The sequence below is a fragment of the Melanerpes formicivorus genome, unplaced genomic scaffold (assembly GCF_026170545.1).
Source record: "Melanerpes formicivorus ecotype bairdi unplaced genomic scaffold, bMelFor1.0.p_v2 SCAF_66, whole genome shotgun sequence".
In the NCBI taxonomy this organism is placed as follows: Eukaryota; Metazoa; Chordata; class Aves; order Piciformes; family Picidae; genus Melanerpes; species Melanerpes formicivorus.
This window is the reverse complement of record NW_027142418.1, coordinates 3,347,599-3,362,534: the sequence shown is the minus strand read 5'-3', so window position 1 is coordinate 3,362,534 and position 14,936 is coordinate 3,347,599. Positions and strand designations below refer to the sequence as shown.

Sequence of the window (14,936 nt, the reverse complement as noted above, 5' to 3'; positions counted from 1 at the left end):
TTGGGAGATGTTTTTGATTCAATGTCAAAGCCAGTTTTAAAACTGCTGCCTTAAACCCCATGCACTTAGGATGTGTTCTCATAGGGATGATTTCATTACATTTCTACAATGCCTTTTCATGGGATGGTTGACAAGGTTACCAAATGTATCCTGCCAGTGTTCCTTATTTTTCAGCACTCTGTGTTACTGGATCACCTAGCAGTGCAGATGGGATGCTGATGACATCTTAGACACAGTCATATTTTCAGTAAATTAACAGAAAAACCTGCCTGCTGGGGGTAGATTGATCATTCCTGATTCAGCATGAAACCAGCAGCACGTACAAACCATGGGTTTTCTGGTACAGAACATTCAGAATAAAGCTCTTCTTTCCTCTCTCCTTTCACTTCTCCCTCCCCTGCCCCTCCACTTCTTTTTCCCCCTCCCTCCCGCCCCCCCCCCCCCCCCCCCCCCCCCCCCGCTTTTTTATTCTCTTGAGTTAATTACATTGAAACTCTTGAATGTGTCCAGAGAAGGGCAAGGAGGCTGGGGAGAGGTCTGGAGCACAGCCCTGTGAGGAGAGGCTGAGGGAGCTGGGATTGTTTAGCCTGGAGAAGAGGAGGCTCAGGGGAGACCTTATTGCTCTTTACAGCTACCTGAAGGGAGGTTGTAGCCAGGAGGGAGTTGGTCTCTTCTCCCAGGCAATCAGCACCAGAACAAGAGGACACAGTCCCAAGCTGCACCAGGGGAAGTTTAGGCTGGAGGTGAGGAGAAAGTTCTTCACAGAAAGAGTTGTCAGCCATTGCAATGTGCTGCCCAGGGAGGTGGTGGAGTCACCATACCTGGAGGTATTCAAGAAAGGATTGGATGTGGCACTTGGTGCCATGGTTTAGTAGTCATGAGCTCTTGGGTGACAGGTTGGGCTTGATGATCTTTGAGGTCTCTTCCAACCTTGGTGATTCTGTAGTTAGTTCTAACCAAACCTGACCTTGAAGGTTGAGTTTGCTTTCCCCGCTGCATTTGCTATTCTAGCACTGAGGCTAGTGCACCAGACTTGAAGTTCAAGGAAGTCTGGATGATTCTATCAGTAGTATGTCAAAACCTTGACAAGCAAACAGCAGTTGAAGTGAACCAATTCCAGTGAAGCAGTTATTTAGATGTCTATTTCTGTGCACCACCTTGCTTGCAGTAAATGACCCTGTTTGTAAATGCTACCAGCCTGCAATTTATGTGCTCTAGAGGGTGCTGCTCTTCTAAATGATGAAAACACTTTTGCCCTCTTGCAGTAAACTGGCACCACAATTGTCTTTGAGCATACAGTCTTGTTGATTGGATTGATCATTAGGTCCCAGTTCAGTGTTTGGGCATGCCCAGAAATGAGTGTTCAGAAGGAGCTGGTTCCTGTGCCCATGACGTTATTTGTACCGAAACCAGACCATGACTGCTGAGTTCAGAAGATGTGGCACTTCAGGACAGGGCTAAATGGCCATGGTGGTGTTGGGTTGATGGTATGACTTAGTGATCTTAAAGACCTTTTTCAACTGAAACAATTCCTTATGAGGAGAGACTGAGGGAGCTGGGGCTCTTTAGTTTGGAGAGGAGACTAAGGGGAGACCTCATTCATGTTTGTAAATATGTAAAGGGTGAGTGCCCAGAGGATGGAGCCAGGCTCTGCTGGGTGATGCCCAATGCCAGCACAAGGGACAATGGTGGAAGTTCCATGTGAACATGAGGAAGAATTTTTCCCTGTGAGGGTGACAACATTGGAACAGGCTGTCCAGGGGGGTCGTGGAGTCTCCTTCTCTGGAGATACTCAAAACCTGCCTGGATGCATTCCTGTGTGACCTGGAGTAGGTGATCTTGCTCTGGCAGGGGGGTTGGACTGGATGGTCTTTCAAGGTCTTTTCCAATCTTGAACAGTCTGTGATTCTGTGTGATTCTAAGTGCAAGTTGCAGTGTTTTAGGGTAGGGAGTGCTGTAAGAATAGGAAACTTGAAACATGAACAAATGCTTGGAGGACTGGACCCTACACACTTGCTGGATGCATGCTTTGACTTTAATATAAACTGTTACCCATAAGTTCATCATCATGGTGTTAAAAGAAGGCAAACTGAGGTTGTATAAACCTGCTGCATCCTAGCAAAGGATTTCCCTGTTGATTGTGCTGCCAGCCAAAAGCAGCACCAGCTTTAACGCTCTCTTCATCTACTTGAAATGAAGCCACGTTGGTTCCAAGACACTGCAGAAATGTTTGCAGATGCTGTGTCCTTCAAGGGGGGAAATATTTGAGGAGTTGCTTATATACTTGAAACAGTTCTAGTGATTACTGCTTCATCCATTGTCCTTGCCTGAGGTCAGTAATTAGTGTGGGGCTCCATCGACAGCAATTGCATATGCTAGAATTGGTTAATTTTAAATGTGCAAGGGATTGATCCAGAAAAATGACTTGTGAAAGGGGAGCTGCATAAAATATTTCACCTGTTTAAAAGAAGATTCTGACTGTAAGAGGATATGTAATTAACTCCAGCAGGCAGCATTTCTGTCAGCAGCTGCCCGTTTTCTTTAGGCTTTGGCAAGCAACCATTTGCACAGTGAGTTCCAGATGAGTGCTGCTGCTGCTTTCTTTCCATCTCTTCCCCACTTACAAAGCAAGAAAGCATCCAGAGTGGGTAGCCAGGTGCTACCTGAACATTTGTTCTGTTAACTTTGATCATGCTGACAGCTGACCTCACACGGCAAAAATGCTTTGCCCAGAGACCTTGGCCTTGAAAGCATCAAGTGCTTCATGGAGGTGCTCCAAGAGTTGGTGTGTCACAGTACCACAGAATGTTAGAGGTAGGAAGGGACCTGCAGAGGCCAACCCCCAAGCCAAAGCAGAATTACCCAGGGTAGTCCACACAGGAATGCATTCAGGTGGGGTTTGAAAATCTCCAGAGGATACTCCACAACCCCCCTGGGCAGCCTGCTCCAGGGCTCTGTCACCCTCACTGTAAAGAAGTTTCTCCTCATGTTGAGGTGAAACCTTCTATGTTCAAGGTTGTACCTGTTGTTTCTTGTCTTACTACTGCACACCACTGAAAAGAGCTTGACACCCACCCCTCAGATATTTATACACTGTGATGAGATCCCCTCTTAGTCTTCTCTTCTCAAGACTAAACAGCCCCAGGGTTCTCAGTCTCCCTTCATAAGGGATATGTTCATGTGCCCTAGTCATCCTCATGGTGCTCTGTTGGATTCTCTCCAGCAGGTCTCTGTATCTCTTGAACTGGGGAGGCCAAACCTGGACACAGTATTCCAGGTGTGGTCTCAGCAGGGCAGAGTAGAGAGGGAGAAGAACCTCCCTAGCCCTGCTGGCCACACTTTTCTTGATGCACCCCAAAATACCGTTGGCTCTCTTGGCCACAAGAGCACATTGCTGTCCCATGCAGAACTTGCTCAACAGGGACTTTCTCCATGGAGCTGCTTTCTAGTAGGGCTGCTCCTACCCTGTCCTGGTGCCTGTGTATGGGTACTCCAAACTCACAACTGGGTGTAACAAGGCATAACAGGAATTTCAAACTACAATTCAGCAGGATTCTGTAAATCAATACCATGAAGGAATTTTTGTCCCCCCATCAATAATTTAGGCACATGATAAATGTCTTTATGATAGAATTGTGTATTTAGAATCATAGAATGAGTAAGGTTGGAAGAGACCTCAAAGATGATCAAGTCCAACCTGTCACCCAAGACTGCATGACTACTAAACCATGGCACCAAGTGCCACGTCCAGTCCCCTCTTGAACACCTCTAGGGATGGTGACTCCACCACCTCCCTGGGCAGCACATTGCAATGGCTGACAACTCTTTCTGTGAAGAACTTTCTCCTCACCTCCAGCCTAAACTTCCCCTGGTGCAGCTTGAGACTGTGTCCTCTTGTTCTGGTGCTGGTTGCTTGAGAGAAGAGACCAACTCCCTCCTGGCTACACCCTCCCTTCAGGTAGTTGTAGAGAGCAATAAGGTCTCCCCTGAGCCTCCTCTTCTCCAGGCTAAGCAACCCCAGCTCCCTCAGCCTCTCCTCACAGGGCTGTGCTTGAGGCCTCTCCCCAGCCTCATTGCCCTTCTCTGGACATGTTCAAGCGTCTCAATGTCCTTCTTAAATTGAAGGGCCCAGAACTGGACACATTACTCAAGGTGTGGCCTAACCAGTGCAGAGTACAGGGGCACAATGACTTCCCTGCTCCTGCTGGTCACACTATTCTTGATGGAGGCCAGGATGCCCTTGGCCTTCTTGGCCACCTGGGCACACTGCTGGCCTCTCGCATTGCAAATGGGAAGTACTCCAAGCAGGGCATGATTCCTAGGTATAGTAAATTAAATGAAAACTAGAGTCTGTTTTACAGCAAACTCAGGCTAAGAATTCCTTAAAGAGTTTGTTCTGATCTAGTCTGAGGTGTCCCTGCCTATGGCAGCGGAGTTGGAACTGGATGATCCTTGAGGTCCCTTCCAACCCTGACAGTTCTGATTCTGAAGTGACAGAGTTTTGGGTTCTTGCTGTAACTTTATTTTATTGGAGATACCTGTATAAAACCTTACTGTTTGTGGCTCAACATTTGGAGACTATTATTGACTATTACCCATTTTACTAAGAGTTGTTTGCTAAGGCTACTTGGAAATTTGGCCAAACGATCCAATGTCATGTTTGTTTTCAAGCCTCAGATTGCTTCATTTCAGGACTTAATATGACTGTTTATTTTCAGAGCTGAAGTCATTTGTTGAACTGTGAGTCATGCCAGGGCTTAGTTGTTTACACTGAACAATATGTGCAGTGGACTTAGCACTGAAAAATCACAGAGCTCCTCTTTGGGGCTTCCTAGTTTCATTTCCTCCCTTTAAGTAGGAATCACTTGTGCTGCCACAGGTTGGGGGAAGCACCGTGGAAGGATGGATATCTGCAGATGGTCAGGTTACCATCTTCCTTTGAAGAAACTGAGCATTGATCTAAGCTTATTATTTGAGTGTTTAAGAGGCAGCTTCTTAAAACAGTACTCTTTAACATTATTTATTCTTAAATCTAATCTTAAAACAATATTGTCTCACATAGCAAACATAATTCTGGCTAAATTCTATTTGTGTTATGTGATGTCCAACAATACATTTGCTTCACCTATTGCTGCATCAGAGCTAACATCTGTGATCTCATCCTGTTCCCAGTAAAGTTCAGTAATAACATTACTGTTCAATCCATGGGGATCAGAAGTGGAGCTGTAAGTGTTTGGAAGTGATAAATCCTAGTTTTTCAAAGAGACATTTTGGTTGTCTGCTGTTACAAATTGGTTGGCCATTGGAATGTGCTGCCCAGGGAGGTGGTGGAGTCACCATCCCTGGAGGTGTTCAAAAAGGGATTGGATGTGGCACTTAAAGCCATGGTTTAGTTAGTCAGGAGGTGTTAGGTGACAGGTTGGACTTGATGATCTCTGAGGTCTTTTCCAACCTTATTGATTCGATGATTCTATAATTGTTTTACTCCTGAGGTAGATGTGGTATTACCTGTGAGCACGAGACATTCCTCTCTGCTCGGGTTTTTATGGGCTTCTTAATGGGAATAGAATAGACCAGGTTGGAAGAGACCTTCAAGATCATCATGTCCAACCTATCATCCAACACCACCTAATCAACTGAACCATGGCACCAAGCACCCTGTTAAGACTCCTCCTGAACACTTCCAATGATGGTGACTCCACCACCTCCTCGGGCAGCCCATTCCAAGGGCCAATCTCTCGGTGTAGAACTTCTTCCTAACATCCATCCTGAACCTCCCCTGGTGCAGCTTGAGACTGGGTCCTCTTGTTCTGGATGCCTGGGAGAAGAGACCAACCCCCACCTGGCTACAACCTCCCTTCAGGTAGTTGTAGAGAGCAATAAGGTCACCCCTGAGGCTCCTCTCCTCCAGGCTAAGCAACCCCAGCTCCCTCAATCTCTCCTCACAGGGCTGTGTTCCAAACCCCTCCCCAGCTTTGTTGCCCTTCTCTGGACACCTTCCAGCAAGTCAAGAGTTTTCCTGCACCTATTACATGAACATGGTCCAGCTGATTTTTCAACATGAGCAACATTATAAAGCTCAGCTTTTGGCCAACCAGCTTCAAAAAATGTCAGGTGGTAATTTTCAGATTCTTCAGGTGGAATTTCTTCATAAGTTCAGGAAGAAGAGCAAGTGATTAATAATATTTCTTTAAGTTAGACCATTTAAGTAGACCTCACGTGTTGGCTATTTCATGTCCGCTTTTGTTATCTCTAAAAATACTTGATAACATCATGCTGTGTGCACCTCATGGGGAAAAAATACAAACAAACAACAAGGGACCTCAAACTTCATTTCTCATGTGTGTGCATTAAAAGAAACCAGTACTGCAAACATTTTCTTCATGGGTATCTTCTCTTCAGTTGCATCTTCACACTGAATGAATTGCTGAGGAATGTTTCAGCGTGCCGTTCCAGGGTACACACTTCCTCTTCTACCATCCATTATCCATAATGCCTAAGACAGCCTTGAGAAACTTGTTGCCAAAAAGGCAGTTGTTTCTTCCACTGCTTCTTCCACTGTTGAAATCAGTGGTGAAACTCTTCTGGACCTCAGAGGCAAGAGGATTTTCCAAAAGCAAAGATAGGCTCTTTCGATATGCAGTGTAATTTGCTTTCCCTGAGGAGGTAGATTTAGTTTAACACAGCAGCATCTTGTCAGATGTTGAAAATGGACTAAGTTGCCTTTTTTAGTGCTTGAAAAGATGTTGTGTGGTGTCCTGGGTTTGGTTTGCACAACAGATTTTTGTTTGCCAGTGATACAAGTGGGAAAAGTACGCTAAGCTTTGACTTGATGAGCTAAGAAGGTGCAGAGGAATCGATACTGTGGCTCTTCTCCACCTTCAGAGTGTTCACGTGGTTCCCTTTTATCAACAGATAGATTTTGGATTTTTTTCATCCCTGTCTGCTCCAAAGCAGATTCCTGCTGCCCAAGGCATGCAACTGACAGGTTCCTGGAAGAACATCTACTTGTTAGGCCTTGGGAGACTCAGTCATTGAATGCAGTCCTGTTTTATCGTGCATAATAATTGCTTGCAAACTCTCCTTCATATTAATTAGAATGGCTCTGGCTGTAGTCTAGAAAAAGGAAAATTCATTAGTAAATTAGACAGCCATCAATGGGGAGCTGGACTAGCTGGAGAAATGGGATTGTGTGAAACTTGTGATGTTCAACAAGGCCAAGTGCAAGGTGCTGCACCTGGGTTGGGACAGAGGAGAGCAGCCCTGTGGAGAAGGACTTGGGGGTGCGGGTTGGGTGCAAAGCTGGACATGAGCTGTGGCATGGACAAGTGCTGGCAGCCCAGAGCCAGCCATGTGCTGGGCTGATGCTCTGCAGGGTAGGCAGCAGGGCCAGGGAGGGAATTCTGTCCCTCCCTGCAGTGCTGGGGCCAGCTCTGGAGTCCTCAGCACAACACAGACAGGAACCTGTTGGATCAAGGCCTGAGAAGGCCACAGCAATGCTGGGAGGGCTGAAAGCCCTCTGCTGTGCGGCCAGGCTGAGAGAGTCGGGCTACTTCAGCCTGGAGAAGAGAAGGCTCTGGGGAGACCTTCTGGTGGCCTCTCAGTACTTAAAGAGCTGAGCAGAAAGCTGGGGACAGACTTTTGAGCAGGGCCTGTTGTGACAGGACAAGGGGTGATGGTTTAAACAAAAAGAGGGAGATTCAGACTAGAGAGGATGAAGTTTTTTACTCTGAGGGTCATGAGACCCTCACCCAGGTTGCCTAGAGAGGTGGTAGATGCCCCAACCTTGAGAACCATTGCAGGTCAGGTTGTTTGGGGCTCTGAGCAACCTGCTCTAGCTGCAGAAGTCCCTGCTGAGTGCAGTGGGGTTGCACTGAATTAGTTTTAAAGGCCCCTCCCAGTCCAAACTGTCTATGATTGTGCAAAATCTGGTGAACCAGTCTGCAGTGCCTCTGATACTTTATTTAAAAGCAATTTAAGGTTTGTAAGTGTTGTGTTTGCAATAAGCCAGTCCTTGTAAATAAAGTGGTTAAAGCCTACCATGAGTGGCTGTGAGGAAGTTGTTGATGGTGGAATGAATTTCCACTTGTGTTGTTCACTTTACCCAGAGCAAGATAGCTCTTTCTATTAATAACTATTTATGAGATGTGCATTTTGGTGTACAGTAGCCTTCACTTTTGTGCTGGAAATCACAGAATCAGAATCACAAAAATATTCAGGTTGGCAAAGACCCTCAGCATCTCCAAGTCCAACTCAGAGCCCTACTCTACAAGGTTCACCCCTAAACCATATCCCCAAGCACCACATCCAAATGACCTTTAAACACATCCAGGGTTGGTGACTCAGCCACCTCCCTGGGCAGCACATTCCAGTGCCTGACCACTCTTTCCCTGAAAAAGTTTTCCTAATGTCCAGTCTAAACCTACCCGGTTGCAGCTTGAGGCCTTTTCCTCTTATTCTATCACTAATTACCTGTGAGAAGAGACCAGCACCAACCTCTCTACAACATCCTTTCAGGTAGTTGTAGACAGCAATAAGGTCTCCCCTCAGACTTCTCTTTTTCAAACTAAACAGCCCCAGCTCCTTCAGTTGCTCTTCCTAAGATTTATTCTCCAGATCCTTCAGCAGCTTTGTTGCACTCACTCTAGCGTGTTATGATTTTTATCACAAGGGTATTGAAGGAAAGAGGCTGATGTGGAAGTGGCAGATAGATTTAATTAGTATATTTGTGGTTTTTTCCAAACCCTGAAGGCATACAGAAAGGTTTTATGTTGGTACTGATCCCAGAGACATATAGCTTTGATTTTTCTCTCTCCCCTTCTTCCTGCAGGGCCAAGGCTTTTCGTGGAAAAAAGGTCCATGGAGAATACGACATAAAGGTGGAGCAGGTAATTAAATGGCTTAATCTGAATGTGATTTTTGTGTATGTGTATTAATACTGATGCATATATATATACACACACACACAGAGGATCACAGGATGTCAGGGGTTGGAAGGGATCTCCGGAGATCATTGAGTCCAGTCCCCCCTGCCAGAGCAGGACCAGAGAATCTAGCGCAGGTCACACAAGAATCCATCCAGATAGGGCTTGAAAGTCCCCTGAGAAGAAGACTCCACAACCTCTCTGGGCAGCTTGTTCCAGTGCTCTGTGCCCCTTACAGAGAAGTTCCTCCTCATGTTGAGGTGGAACCTTCTGTGCTCTAGTTTGTATCCCTTGCCTCTTGTCCTATCACAGGGTGCCACTGAGCAGAGCCTGTCCCCTCCCTCTTGACACTCAGCCCTCAGATATTTATAAACATTTATTAAATCCCCCCTCAGTCTTCTCTTCTTCAGACTAAGAAGCCCCAGGGCTCTCCAGCTTCCCACAAACCTCCCAGGAGGGATTTAAAAGATGTGCAGACATGATGCTGAGGGACATGGTTTAGTGATAGGGTGATAGGTTAAGGATTGGTCTTTTTGATCCTAAAGGTCTTTTCCAACATAAATGTTTCTATACATACATGTACAGATAGATACATAGTCCGTGGTACTTAAAATAACTTGACCAATTTAAACAGCTTTCATCCTAACCTGGCTCCTTTGAGGGGATTCCAACCATGATTTGCCCAATGTGTGTTGAAAACTTACTGCCTAGAGACGGACTTTCCCAGACACTCCATGATTTACATGTTGCATTTGTAACACTAATTCCTTCCCTCAAGAACATACACCTACTCTGGCTGCTGTGCTGGCATGTGGGTTCTATTAAAACCAGCCCTGAATAAATGTGGAGATAGAATCACAGAATGTTAGGGGCTGCAAGGGACCTCCAAAGATTATCCAGTCCAACACCCCAGCCAGAGCAGGGTCACCTAGAGCAGATCACACAGGAATGCATCCAGACAGGTTATGAATATCTCCAGAGAAGGAGATTCCACAACCCCCCTGAGCAGCCTCTTCCAGTGCTCTGTCACACTCACAGTGAGAATTTTTTTCCTCATGTTTCCATGAAACTTCCTTTGCCTCAACTTCCACCTATTGCACCTATTCAGGGTGCATTAAAACTGTGGCTATTTTGAGTTAGGTATCTGAAGCTGGAGAAGTAAATAAGTCTTTTCATTGCTTCTCAATCTTGGATTCTACATGTAGATGGTGCTGTAAGCCATTTCAGTACTTGTACTGAATTGTTTTGTCATTGGAATTTCAGAGTGAGGGAGAAGGAGCCCTGACTCTGTGGATTCAGCTTAGCTAAATTCACTGTAATAGCACAGCATCCAGCTTTGCTCCACTCTTTGCATCACTGAGTATCTGCTGCTGTTCTTGGCTTGCAGATGTGGAGGGCTTTGCCAGAAGTCCTCAAGACTATTAAGGGAGAGATGGGGAAAAGAAAGAAAAGTTATTCTGTCCCCAAATATCGTTCACACCTGGATCAAACCATGCAGTTGACATCACATATGTGGTCTCTTTAACAAAATCTCTGTGCCCACCAGGATTCCCTTCACATGGTCTCTTGTAAGACCAGAACCTCTTAATCACAGTATCAGAGTAGTATCATACCATCAGTCAGGGTTGGAAGGGACCACAAGGATCATCTAGTTCCTACCCCCCTGCCATGGGCAGGGACAGCCCACACTAGATCAGCCTGGCCAGAGCCTCAGCCAGCCTGGGCTTAAACACCTCTAGGGAGGGGGCCTCAACCACCTTCCTGGACAACCCATTCCAGGGCTTCACCACTCTCATGGTGAAGAACTTCCTCCTCACATCCAGCATGAATCTCCCCACCTCCAGCTTCATTCCATTCCCCCTAGTCCTATCACTACCTGAGATCATGAGAAGTCCCTCCCCAGCCTTCTTGTAGCCCCCTTCAGAAACTGGAAGGCCACAATTAGGTCACCTCGCAGCCTTCTCTTCTAATCAGGAAGAGATTGAAAGTTGTTGAGCCCTGCTAATCACTTTGCAATGTGTCAGTACTGCCACAGCCCTACACAAATAGAGTTATTAACTGCTTTAGTGTTCTTTTGCTAATAGCAAAGAGCAGTCATTTCTTTTTACATGACTTAACTTTGACCTATCTTAATATGCAGTGTTTTCTGTCCTCTACTAAGCTTTTAAACTACAAAATCTATATTGTGAATCCCTGTAACTTCTTATTTGGAAATATCAGCTGTCAGTCTCAGCTTAAATGCATCCTAAATGATTCTTTAAACCTGTCAGCACTGACACAAATATTTCAGTCTCTCACCTCTTGTGCTCATTTTATAACAATATTAAAAGTGCCCTTTGTGTTTCTAGCATTGAAACCCTGGTCCAAGAATGCATAGAAGTGTGTGGGGTTGAATGGAGCGACCCCCTTGCTTTGAATCAAGCACATACTTAACCTGTTGAGTCAGAGTGGTTGTTAGAGGAGTCCACACTTAGAAACACAGAATTGTTTTGGTTGGAAAAGACCTCTAAGATCATCAGGATCATCATCACCAACTGTCAACACCACCATGGCCACCAAACCATGTCTCAAAATGACATCTCCACACATTTCTTGAGCAATTCCAGTTATGGTGACTCCACCACCTCCCTGGGTAGCCTGTTCCAATGCCTGACCACTCTTGCAGGAAAGAAATGTTTCCTAATTTCCAAGCTAAACCTCCCCTGGCACAATTTTAGGCTGTTTCCCTGTGTTCTGTCACCTGATACTAGAGAGAAAAGACCAACCCCCACCTGGCTCCAACCTCCTTTCACGGAGTTGTAGAGAGTAACGAGGTCTCCCCTCAGCCTCCCCCAGACTAAACAACCCCAATTCCCTCAGCTGTTCCTCACCAGTGCTGTTCTTCAGACCCTTCACCAGCTTTGCTGCCCTTCTCTGGACACGCTCCAGCCCCTCAACATCCTTCTTGTAGTGAGAGGCCCAAAACTGAACCCAGCATTGAAGGTGTGGCCTCACCAGCACTGAGTACAGGGGGACGATCACTACCCTGGTCCTGCTGGCCACACTTGCCTTCCCTGATCAGTGGATTCTGAAAGCCTTGCACAGATTTCACTAAGGGAGACTTTCAGTGATACCATTTCTCAGGAGGAGACTAATGGGAATTCTGACACTCTCTATTCTGTGTTAGTGTCCAGGATAGCAAAGACGCTTTTATTTATCCCCCAGAAGACAGCTGGCTGCATTTCAATTATTCTGCTGTGTAATGTTATTGTAAAGTGCCTTGAGAGCCTAAGCTGATGAAAGACTGGGGAGAAATGAAAAACATCCTGTCCTTTCCTTTCAAATAACTGTAGATTCAGAGTATGGAAGGGATTCCTTTGGAAATTCCACGTTTCCAGTGTGAGAAGGTCCTTTTGAGAAAGGTCTTTCACTGTGGATTTTGCGAGGCAATTGTTTATCAGCCCCAGGTCTTTTTAAACTAGCAGACTGGAGTGCACACAAAGGAGTCTGCATATGAAGAGACACCAACCAAACAAGAAAACAGTCTATTTATCATAGGTATTTTGGCACTACTTTTTTGCACTGTTCACTTCAAAACTTTAGGTCATTTTTGGTGAGTATTAATTTTGTTTTCCTCTCTGTGATCAGAGCATCCAAAGCAAAAATATCATCTTTGCACTTCAATGCAGACCTGGATGAAAAATACACTTCCTCCTTGCCCCTTTTTCATAAAGTTGGGGTTTTTTTTTTAACTTTTTTGTTACTTGGGTTAGAATTTATTCAAATGTGATCACAGGATGTTAGGGCTTGAAAGGGAGCTCTGGAGATCGAGTTCAACCCCCCCTGCCAGAGCAGAACCATAGAATCTAGTGCAGGTTGCACAGGAATGCATCCAGACAGGGCTTGAAAGTCTCCAGAGAAGGAGACTCCACAACCTCTCTGGGCAGCCTGTTCTAGTGCTCTGTAACACTTACAGTAAAGAAGTTCCTCCTCACGTTGAGGTGGGACTTCCTGTGCTGTAGTTTCCATCCATTGCCCCTTGTCTTATCACAGGGTGCCAATGAGAAGAGCCTGTCCCTTCCTTCCTGACACCCACCTCTCAGATATGTACAGAAATCCTCTCTCAATCTGCTTCTCTCCAGACTAAACAGCCCCAGGTCTCTCAGCCTTTCCTCATAAGCCAGTGCTCCAGGCCCTTTCATCATCCTTGCGGCTCTCTATGTGTCATACATGGCAAATGTGATTGCACTAGCATGCTCGTGGTACTCATTATGTTCCCAGTGTTTGTTGTCAGTGGTTACTGGTCCTTAAAAGAAGGGATTTGGGAAAGTCAAGGTAGAATAAGGCAGGCTGGCTAATGGGAGTCTTCTTTTCATAGGCAGAATTTTCAGAAATCAACTTGATAGCCCACGCTGATGGCAACTACGCAGTGGATGTCCAAGTGTTTCGAAATGGCACTAAAGTTGTCAGGTAAGAGGAACTGAAGAGACAACAGCAAAAAGCAATGAATGGCTTCATGCATGGATGCAAAAGATACTGAATGATCTTGTGTGTTGTGGCACTTTAGTCTGGGTGCCTCCTGTGACTGCCACGTAAATTACACCTCTAGTGTCCCGAGGGTCCAGCCCAGGGGGAGGGCACAGGAAACAGCCTATTTCATACCCTTAAATCCTGCACCCTATAAATCCAGCTGCAAGGTCATTCTCTTTCTCTTTCTTCCCTCTCTGCTCTTGTGGGAGATGCTCACTATTGGGTAATGCTGGGGGAGTATCTCAAGGACTCTTAGGCCTGGCTAGGGCTAATGCCAGGAGGAGAAGGTGGGGGGCAGTCTCAGATCTGGCCAGCCTGAGACCAGCCTAATGGAGGGGGTGTGGGGAAGAAAGAGCCCTGGGGGAGTTAGGTGTACCCTCAGATGGGGAGAAGGGAAGTGTTGGGGGCCTTTGGGTGTGCTGTAAGGGACTCTGTACACTTTGGGATTCTTTGCCACACTGCTTTGTATATTTCTGTGAAACACCAATAGCTTTTCCATTTAAACTTTGCATCACTTTATAATCCATTTGTGTGTGTCATTCTTTTCCCCCTTTCAGGGGCAACAGAGGATCTGTCTAGCCTTAAACCAGGCCATGTATATGTGTGATGGGGATTTTGACATCCAGCACACCTCAGTCACTGACATCAAGAGTAGGATGTATAATATCCAATCAGTCCAGTTTGTGATGGGAAGGAAAGCCCTCAAGATTTAGATCACACAGAAGAGGGATTTGATGAAGATAGGAATGAAGTATGGTACAAATAATGCATGATTAGGAGCTAGGGTTATTGATTTGGGTCTTCTTTGCTTCAGGGCTAAAGACAGTTGTGGTGAACCTGTGCATGCCAGACCTTTCCAGATGAGCAACATTTATTTCCACTGCTGAATATTTTCTGTTGAAAGAGGCTAAGTCACAGCACTTCCCTCAGGATGGTTCCTGGAACATCACTGTCTGACAGATTTCACTTTAAAAGCCTGAGATTTCCCAATAGGCTGTTTGGTCCAAAAAGAAGGATTACTCAAACTGAAGGCAGGGTGGTTTTACCTTCACAGAATCACCAAGGTTGGAAGAGACCTCAAAGATCAGCAAGTTTACCTTGGTTTTCAATGAGGACTTCAACAGCCTTGCAAATGGAAGGGGAAGGAACAGGGGTATGTTTGGGCAAAGAAAAACCTTAAATAAGTATTTACAAAAGAATTTCAGGCAATCCTGTATTTTATCTGATTTGTGGGAATTACTCCTAGGAGTTCACAGTATCACAGTATTGCCAAGGTTGGAAGAGACCTCGAGGATCATCGAGTCCAACCTGTCACCACAGACCTCATGACTAGACCATGGCACCAAGTGCCACGTCCAATCTCCTCTTGAACACCTCCAGGGATGGTGACTCCACCACCTCCCTGGGCAGCACATTCCAATGACGAATGACACTCTTGGTGAAGAACTTCCTCCTCACCTCGAGCCTAAACCTCCCCTGGCGCAGCTTGAGACTGTGTCCTCT

General features: G+C 45.8%; 1 protein-coding gene across 1 annotated transcript in view; it reads left to right on the top strand.

The window, feature by feature from the left end:
• The window catches only part of SYN2 (synapsin II), a 250,442-nt gene that overhangs the window by 88,131 nt on the left and 147,375 nt on the right, over positions 1–14,936 (top strand). Inside the window, exons 2-3 of the mRNA XM_068162676.1 lie at positions 8,831–8,888; positions 13,282–13,373. Of these exons, the coding sequence (XP_068018777.1) occupies positions 8,831–8,888; positions 13,282–13,373 (150 nt within the window). The remainder of the gene's footprint in view (positions 1–8,830; positions 8,889–13,281; positions 13,374–14,936) is intronic.